The 10,341-nt window shown below is 38.3% G+C and overlaps 1 protein-coding gene across 1 annotated transcript in view; it reads right to left on the bottom strand.

Annotated features, from left to right (window-relative positions):
• LOC110307580 overlaps positions 1 to 7,918 on the bottom strand; it is a 37,245-nt gene extending 29,327 nt beyond the window's left edge. The window contains exon 1 of the mRNA XM_021179801.1: positions 7,711 to 7,918. Within this exon, the coding sequence (XP_021035460.1) occupies positions 7,711 to 7,746 (36 nt within the window). The 5' untranslated portion in view covers positions 7,747 to 7,918. The remainder of the gene's footprint in view (positions 1 to 7,710) is intronic.
• Positions 7,919 to 10,341: the final 2,423 nt, after the last annotated feature.

Here is a 10,341-nt window from a genome sequence, read left to right as displayed (position 1 = left end):
ATCCCGCCAACAATGGAGGAGTGTTCCTCTTTCTCCACATCCTCACCAGCATCTGCTGTCACCTGAATTTTTGATCTTAGCCATTCTGACTGGAGTGAAGTGGAATCTCAGGGTTGTTTTGATTTGCATTTCCCTGATGATTAAGGATGTTGAACATTTTTTCAGGTGCTTCTCAGCCATTCGGTATGAGTGCCCAGTACATCTCACAAAGCTGGGAAACTGGTGCACACTGCACAGCTTATAGGTGGCTTAGCAGGTTGGACAGTGTCCTTTCCAAGTGACCCAGTTGGGTTAAATCTCTTTCAGGCAGCTCAGCTGGTTTCTGCTTCTTCTAGACAGCTGGGATCATGTCAGAGCCTTTTTTGCAGTTTGGTTTGCCAAGAGCTGCTCTCAGCAGTCCTAGGGAGGGGTTTAGTGAATCAGGTGTTTCCAAGATTCCTGCAGCTGTTTTGAGTTGTTTACTTCTCTGCTTAAAGTGCTTCCCTGTAGGATAGAATGTTTCAATCTGGGAGGAAGCTGTTACAAAACAATGTCCAACTCTGGAAAGCATTGATCTAGTCTCTGTGTCATAATTTTGTTGTTTTCACTTACCGTGATTTTATTGAGTCAATGACCTGCTACCTGTGTTTTGTTTTATAAAACAAGGCCTTAAGGAGTGTGGGGCTTGGCAGGCCCTGCCAAGGTATCCCCTTGAACAATCAAGCTACACAACAGTCCTAATGTAGTTTATTTGGGACTGGAGGAAGGAGTAGAGTCAAAGAAAGGGGGGCAGAGAAAGACTGGGATAGAAGAGAGGAAGAGAGAAAGAGTGGAAGATTGGGACACATGGTGAGGAGAGAGAGTGAGAAGGATAGGCTGATTCCATGATAGGCTTCAAATTGGCAGTTAAGGAGACTAGGCCTAAATCCCTGTCTCAAAGGACTGGGCAATTCCAGGCAAGTTCAGGCCTCAGAAGCTGCCCTGCCACCTGGCCTGAGGCAAAGACAATAGGTCAGCAGCAGTTTCCAGACTTCCTCAGGTACTTCTCCAACAACAGTTTCCAGACCTTCCCAGCCAAGTTTCCAGTGCCCATACCCCAGTAATAGAATGTCCGTAGAGATAGACCCAACAGATTAATATAGAGGTCACCCATCTACCCTAGAGTTCCCTAACGTGCTTTAAATCAGGCCTGCACACTCACTTGGTTGTCTATTTTGGTAATGGGGAGACCCCAGCATGTTGAACTTCTGAAGAATACAAGACTCTTTGCGTTTACATACTGAGTCTTTGAGTCTGAGGTATTATTCTTTGATCCCTTAGGAGAGAAAGAGACACAGACGCAGAGAGAGAGAAAGGGGGAAGATGTAGAGAGAGTCCTTTTTATATGTGCATCAGGCTCATACCTGGCTGTTGTTGGGTAGAGTCTAGAGGAAATGCCAACAATATGCATGCAAACTCTTTTTTTCTTTGTTTAGTATTCCACAGTGTGGATGGGCCATCTTTATTTACCCGCTGACATTCTGAAGGGTGCTTTTGCTGTTCCCAAACTGGAATTAGGAACAAAGCTGCTATGGCAACTGGGTTCAGGTTTTGATGTGAATAATGCACCTAACCTTCCATAGTTTTATTATTAATTGATTGTTCAGGTTTTAATAAGCTGTGGTACTATTTCCTGAAGTGGCTAAACAATTTAATATTTCCTTAATAAATAGATTTGTAAGGTAGTTTTTCTGTATTCTCATTGGCATTGTTTTAATAACTTAATTTTAGTTTTAGCCATTGTAATATGTTTCTTGCCATTTTAATTCCATGTCTATCCCCTCATGAACTGATGAAACAGACTTTACCTATACCCTCTTTATCAACAAGTTTCAGTGTTTTGCATGTTGTTTGATTTCATTTTTAAGGCTGAGTTTCTAAATAATCTTTTTTCCATTTTTTTATTAGATATTTTCTTTATTTACATTTCAAATGCTATCCTGAAAGTCCCCTATATCCTCCCCTTGCCCTGCTCCCCTACCCACCCACTCCCACTTCTTGACCCTGTACTGGGCCATATAAAGTTTGCAATACCAAGGGACCTCTCTTCCCAATGATGGCCGACTAGGCCCTCTTCTGCTTCATATGCAGCTAGAGACACAAGCTCTGGGGGTACTGGTTAGTTCATATTGTTGTTCTACCTATAGGGTTGCTGACCCCTTCAGCTCCTTGGGTACTTTCTCTAGCTCTTCCATTGGGGGCCCCGTGTTCCATCCTATAGATGACTGTGAGCATTCACTTCTGTATTTTCTAGGCACTGGCATAGCCTCATATGAGACAGCTATATCAGAGTCCCTTCAGCAAATCTTGCTGGCATATGCAATAGTGTCTGGGTTTGGTGGCTGATAATGGGATGGATCCCCAGGTGGGATAGTCTCTGGATAGTCCATCCTTCTGTCTTAGCTCCAAACTTTGTCTCTGTAACTCCTTTCATGGATATTTTGTTCCCTATTCCAAGGAGGAATGAAGTATCCACACTTTGGTCTTCCTTCTTCTTGATTTTCTTGTCCTTTGAGACATAATATTTGTATGTCATTAAGTAGGAAGATGATAATATATAAAATGTTTAATGATGAATTCAGGGAATTACAAAGTTCCAGCTCTTCAATTATGAATCATTTGTGATGGTAATCTCCCACCCTTTCTAAACTTACTGTTGAGTTCTGAGAGACCTTTACATAATATATACAAGTAAATTTTCTAAATAATTGCATTAAGTGATGTTAGGGAATAGAATAATAATTAGTAATGACTTATTTATGAAATAGTTATTTCTCATTCTTTTCATTCCTGTATGATCCTTCTTTCCTAAACAATTTCAAGATTTTTCTGTTCATGTTTGAAGTTTTAGTTTCTGTTTTATTTATGACTTTGAGTTGTTTGTTGTTTTGAGACAGAGTCTTACTAGTTCAAGCAGGATAGTACTCCCAATCCTTGCTTCAGCATGCTTGCTTCAGCAGTAGCATCCTGAGTGCTAGAAAGATAGGTGTGCACTACTACACACAACTTCTCTCTGTTTTCTAGGGTGCTGGTCTATGAATGACAAAATCTTTATTTACTATGTTTGAAACATCTTTCTCTTTAAAAGTTATTTTTTCTGGGTATAGAATTCTAGGTAATCTGTGTCACCTCTCCTTTCCCCTATGTACAGCGAATCATTTCCTTCCTGCATTTATTTTAAAGAGCAATTTTCTTGTTCACTGAGCTTGAGCAATTTAACCACTATATGTGATGCTCACATTTCTTGTCCATGGAATTCATTGATATTGTTAGATAATTTTTGTTGAGTTTGGAAAATATCTCACCATTATTTCAACTGTTTCTTTTCTTGACAGTTGCTAAGTTGGACTTACAACTCGGATCCCACATCTTTTCATATTTTAGTTTATCCGTGTTGTCTCCTATGCTGTCAATATCATTGGTGCATTCTCTATCCCAGTTCTAGCAGTGTAAAATCATTATAAATTTGGTTTGCTTTATCTTTATTATCTCAGACTCAACTACCTACTTTTTCTCTATCATGGATTTTGTTTCTCAGATATCTGGAAGTTTTGGGTTACATACTGGACTCTTGTGTACTCACTGCCTGAGCTTCAATCTGGCTCATTACTCAGATACAGTTTGATGTGAGAGATTGCTACTTTAGAGGGTTGATACATGGAACCAGAACAATATTTAATCTAGAGACAGCTAATTATTCTGCATAACTACCTTGTGAATGTTCTACCCTGTGACCTTTGAATCATGAGGTATTATTGTCAACTTGGTGGGACTAGGCACCATGTTCTCTGATCCTGGTATTTTCTTACCAGGCCCTCTGACAGTTTCCTCACATGTACTTACTGATCTGTGTTCCACAGAAAACTCAGAGGCTATTGTTATCATTTTAATATTAAACAGCTCTGAGGGTTCATATCTTTGAACACTTGGTCCCCAGCTAGAAGCCTTGTTTAAGAAGGCTCTTATCTTCTTCAGGAGACAGAGCCTCACTGGATTCTTTCTATGCTAAGCTTCCTAACTTTGGATCCAATGTGATCCTCTGCTCAACTTCCCAGAGTTAAGACCTTCTTTGCCATGTTGGATGGTACCCCTTCTTAAACTATGACTTAAAAAGCTCTTTCTCTCTTAAGTTGATTCTTGATGGACAGTTGACAGCAGTAAGAAAAATAACAAATTCTGGCACTTTGGGAAGAAATCTGGACCTATTTATCTATATATCTTGAGAATTCAGTACTCTGATCTACAATACATGTTTTCATCTCTCCAGACACTAAACTACACAAGCAGTCTAGTGGACTCACAGTAGCCTTAGCTCTCATGTGACATAATTTTTAAAAATGCAATTAATTTGAAACAAGCATTCGATTCACTTTATGTTTCTGCCTTCTTTTACGAATACCCTTCTTGTATTACCTTAGGCTTAATGTCCTAAAGACCATTGTTTCAATTTTTTTTTTACTTCTTTTTGGTTTGATTTTGATATTTCATATCAAAAGCCCTTGTTACTATGCCTTGACTTAGGGTGAAGAATTTTACTTCTTGGTGGGACAATATAATAGCATCTGTGGACTAATATTTAAGCAATATATACTCACTAGGAATTATTTCTCAAACAAAGGGAAAGGAATTCATAGTTTGGGGGACAGAATCATTTGTCATTATTGTCAAAAAGGGAAGCCTTTTTTTCTGTCCTTATAGGACTCTTAAGCAGGTAGCTTGGTGATGCAATCCCACTCCCAAGTGACAGATCATCATAGCTTAAGCTTCAAAAGAGTAGGATCCTTCTGTCTGGGTAATGTTCAGTCTTTGTGGTCTACAGTACTATTTATTACTCAGAGGGATGAATCCACCGTAGAATTGAAATAAGCAAACAGATTTCGGGCAGTTAGTTAAATACTCAGTGTCGCTTCGAACAAGTGTCACATCTGCTAGCTCAAACCGTGGTAGCTAACTAAAATCCCTTATCTGGTGTTCCTAGTTTTCTCTATGCTCAAGAAAACACATGAAGGAGATAGAACTACAAAAGAACTTCTGTGTCTTTTTCACAACAATTGATAGACAAATAGAATATCTAAATGCAAAAGAATGTTTTTATACCAGACTTGTACAACAATAATATAATCTAATATCACTTATAAAAGTAATTCCACATAGATCAAACATCTAAAACTATAAAACGCTGAAAAGTAAAGCCTTGTGTTAGATTTAGCAGTGATTTCTTGGGAATCACAACAGAGGCATAGAAGAACAGCAACAACAAACATACAGCTAAATTGCATGGTACTGAAATGAAACTTTCTATGTATCAAAGGACACCATGAACAGAAGAACAAAACACCTATATAGAATGATAGAAGGCATTTGCAATCTACAATCTAGTATGTAATTCATATATAGACTCTATAAAGAATTCCTATCACCTATCATTCAAAAAAACAGCCCTCAATCAAAAATCAGGAAGCACAGTTGAATAAACACACCTCCACAGAAGATGGACAAATATCCAATAAGTTAATTTTCAGAATTTGTATACTGCTCAATAGTAGATTTCTGGTTATCATGAAGAGGGCCCTGGGTTTGATCTCTTGTGAAAGAGAAAGAAAAAAAGAAGAAAGAAAGAAAGAAAGAAAGAAAGAAAGAAAGAAAGAAAGAAAGAAAGAAAAGAGAGAGGAGATTTTCAATTTCAGTAGTTGTTACAGTAATTTAAGTAAAAATCACAATGTTATGCTAGTTATCATTCATCAGATGCCTGTCATAAAACAATGAAACAATGAGACAATAGCAAATGTTGGTGTTAACATGGAAAAGTTAGAATTTTTACATATTTCTGATGGGTTTATAAAGTCCTTGATCTCCTGTAGTAAACAATGTGATTCTCCATAAAGTTAAATATAGAATTAATATGTGATCCAGGAATTGAACCTCTGATCAGATACTCAAAATAATTGAAAGCAGGCATGCAAAGAGGCATCCATCTTTGTACTCTTAACACCATTATTTACAACTAAGCCGAGACAGCAACCCCAATATCCACTGATAAATGGATAGAAGCCCGAATGTAGTAATACATACAATGGAATATCATTAAGACATAAAAACAAAAGAAATTCTAACATATGCTTAAATTTTTTGACTGAAATAAACTAGTAAGCAGAGAAGATAAAACTTGTATCATCCCCTTAATATTACTTGGAAGAGTAAAATTCCAGAAACAGAGGGCAAAATGGTGGTTTCTAGACGCTGGAAGGGGAATCTGCATAACTCAGTTTTTAACGAGTGCAGTCTCTATTTCCAAAGATAAGTAATGTTCTATGGAAGGTGGTGGTGATGTCTGCAGTTTGTGAATGACTTAATTCCACAGAGCTATGTACTGAAAGGATAACTAAGCTAGGTGTCTTGGTGCATGTATGTAATCCAAGCACTTGAGAATGCCAAGCTGGAAGAACTCCATGCATTCCAGGCTTCACTAGGCAACATGGGATATCAGGTCAGGCAGAAGGATGCATAGAAAATAATAATAATAATAATAGACAATTTTAAAATGGTAAATTTTATTTTTTACAACAATTTTAGAATTCATTTATATACATAAGGATCTAATTGTAATAAAGAATAAGTTTAAAACACATGTGCAGTTTAAATGATATTTCAGGTTGTTAATAAAGCTGTCCATCTTACTATATCTGGCTTTTAGAAGAATTTTTTTCAATATTTTATTAGATATTTTCTTAATTAACATTTCAAATGCTATCCCGAAAGTCCCCTATACCCTCCTCCCACCCTGCTCCCCTACCCACCCACTCCTGCTTCCTGGCCCTGGAATTCCCCTGTACTGGGACATATAATTAGAAGAATTGTTGCAAAATGTATCACTGTCTAATATCTCTTTCTTTAAGAAAATTCAGTATGCTGGGACAGTGAGCTAAGGTGATCTAGACCTGCCTGGTGCCAAGAGCAATGACCCAGAGCTGCCTATCTCTTGCTCTCTGTCCATCACACTTCTTCCTTGTTCATCATCCTGTGAAGCACTCAGAACTTGTGAATACTTACCGCGTCTAGGAGTTAGAAGGTGTCTTCAAATTATAGTGGATGATGGGGATGGATTTGAACAGTTTGACTCGTGTATATCTTTCCTTTGTGTTAGGTTTGAATACGATCCCAGTTCATTTTATTTCTAAATTATATTTACATTATATTTCTAAAATTAGCCCCTTACAAATTCAATATGCAAAGCACAATGAACATATATGGAGATTACTAAACACCACTAATCACAAAAACCTTCATTCTTAAGAAGCTACAGTATTGAGATCTTCCTAGAAATCCATAAATATCTTCTGTGATATCTAATTTACTTCATCATGTGTAGGCATGTTTTAGCCTTATACATCTTTGTGTGTATATGTGTGTGTTTGTAGATGTTCACATGCATGTGAGCATGTGTGAATTCATGTGTGTGTATGTTCATGTGCCTGTGTACATGCATGTGTATGTGTGTGGTGTATATTCTCATGTGTGGCTAAAGGTGTGTGAACATGTATATAAGAGGCCAGAATCAAAACAAGCAAAACATTGGTAAGACAAAAAATGCCAAAAACGTCAATATGGAACAAAAGTTTACCCCCCCCAAAAAAAATGCCATTGAGTTTGTTTTGTGTTGAATAACACAAAACATCTGAGCATGGGGCTTACCCTCAGTTGTGGTTGAGATACCCAGTGACAATGCATTGGAGGACACTAATTTCTGTCTTACCAGTGGACATCGATGCAGATAGCCTCTTAAGTTAGGTGTAGGGCGTCTATGATCAGCCTCCCCTCTAGTTTGAATCTTTGTGGAACTTTGGCATGCTGCCACAGTCTCTGTGAGTTTATATGTGCAACAGTCCTGTTGTGTCTGGAAGACATTTTTTTTCCTTTGAGCCATACATAGCCTCTGGCTCTGGAAATGTGTCTCCTCTTCTGCATAGATCCCTGAGCCCTGAGGGGAAAGGTTTGATGAAGACATCATATTTAGGACTGAGTGCTCCAAAGTCTCTCGCTGTCTTCATGTGTTGTGGATCTCTGTGTTCTTATCTACTGAGAGAAGTGTTTCTCAAGTGAGTTGAGTAAGGTCCTGATCTATGGATAGAAGAGTATAAAAGTGATCATTTTAAATTCACTAGAGTTGACTTGTGAGAGTAAAAAGAATCAGAGGAAGTTGGGGGGAATGTAAAAAATAGATGTCATTGGAATTCAGACAACTAGCACTGTATACTCTTGTGTTCAGACTAGATTGTGTAACCTTAAGTTAGCTGCTTTATGTGTTTAAATTCATTCATTCTATAATAAACCACATATACTTAGTGAGGTTAAATGGATAATCTTATTAGGGTTCCAGCTTCAGTATTCTGAGTCCTATCATTCTACTGCATTGAATGGAAGAGACTACAAAGATTCATATTCCAAGAAGAGAGTAACTGGGAAAAGAGTAGATGTGGGATTCAGTTAGTAAGCTTTGGGCGGCAAGTAACAGAGTTCCCAGCTGTAAGTAACTTGAATAATAGATGTATCCTATTAAGAATGCTAGAATGGACCTAGGGGTGGGGGTGCACTGCTTTATTCCCCAACAGAGGCAGGTGACTCTCTGAGTTCAAGGCCAGTCTGTTCTACAGAGTGAGTTGCAGAACAGCCAAAGCTACACAGAGAAATCCTGTCTCAAATAAATAGACAGACAGACAGACAGACAGACAGACAGATAAATAGATACCCAAAACAGAAAAGAATTCTAAAGGGGCAGTTTCAGTGTTGTCTGGCTAACATCTCTCTGATGTCACAGTTTGGCTCAGCTTTGTCCATATTCTCATAGCACCTCTGTCTTATTGCTACTATTACAAGCTCTTGTTTTTATAAATGATGCCTGCCATAGCAGAGAGGGTGGATTGCTTCCTACACAAACTTCTGTCTGACTATCACCACTCCCATCCCTAGTATGGGTAAGAACAATTATAATGAAAACGTAAATCTATTAAACTGGTTTTATAGACATGTGCTTGCCTATTCTGAATCAAGTTCTTCAAGACACCTAGAAAATAAATCGGAGTTGTTTGGCTCAGTAGAGATAAAGAGAAGAAAGAAAAATATGAAAAAGCAGAGGAAAGATCAGAAAAATGGAGTATGTCAAGGAATACAGTAGGACCCAAGGGGTTCTTAAACTTTGTTTTGTTTTTCTACATATTTGCATGCTATTGACTTTTAAAATTGTATATATATATATATATATATATATATATATATACACACACAATATACTGTTAACTGTGGTTATCCTATTGTGCTCTACCATAGAGCACTGAAACCTATGCCTTACCCAAATGAGCTTCCATAATCAAGAGAAATTCTAAATTTCTAAACATAAATGTTTCTAAACACATTATTTGTATAAATACAAATGTGACGGAGTAGCTACCTTGGCTTTGGTGAACTTAGTCAGATGATTTAGGACTAGAGAAGAATGAGTATGAACATGAAATAAATAACTTGAACATTGAGGCAGCACTGGGCCTTTGGTGAGAAGTATTTGACACCAGCTCTATAACTTTGAACCTCCCTCCACATATATGCAAGAGTTATGAAGATAGGCTCATGCTGGACTCCTAACAGAAGAAGCAGGGGCTGTATCTGACTCTGTTGCCTTCCTTTGGACGTCTTTCCCCTACTGGGCTCCCTCAATAGATGTGCCTAGACTTACTGCAACTTGATATGCCAAGGCAGTAGATATACATGGGAAACTCCACTTTTCTGAGGAGAAAGGGAAGAGGTGTGGATGGGGGACAGGTGGGAGGAAGGGAATGGGAAGAGAGGTGGAAAGGGAAACGATGATTGTGATATAAAGTAAATAAATTAATGAATGAATAAAAAATTGTGAACCTCAGTTTACATTCTTTTTAAATTTTTTATTATTTTCTTCATTTATATTTCAAATGCTATCCCAAAAGTCCCCTATATCCTCCCCCCTGCCTGTCCTGCTCCCCTACCCACCCACTCCCACTTCTTGGCCCTGGCGTTCCCCTGTACTGGGCTATATAAAGTTTGCAATACCAAGGGGCCTCTCTTCCCAGTGATGGCCGACTAGGCCATCTTCTGCTACATATGCAGCTAGAGACATGAGCTCTAGGGGTACTGGTTAGTTCATATTGTTGTTCCACCTATAGGGTTGCAGAACCCTTCAACTCCTTGGATACTTTCTTTAGCTCCTACATTGGGGGCCCTGTGTTCCATCCTATAGATGACTATGAGCATCCACTTCTGTATTTGCCAGGCACTGGCAAAGCCTCACAGGAGACA

The sequence above is a fragment of the Mus caroli genome, chromosome 13, assembly GCF_900094665.2.
Source record: "Mus caroli chromosome 13, CAROLI_EIJ_v1.1, whole genome shotgun sequence".
NCBI lineage: Eukaryota > Metazoa > Chordata > Mammalia > Rodentia > Muridae > Mus > Mus caroli.
The sequence above is the reverse complement of the archived record's forward strand: the minus strand, read 5'-3'. Positions and strand labels throughout refer to the sequence as shown.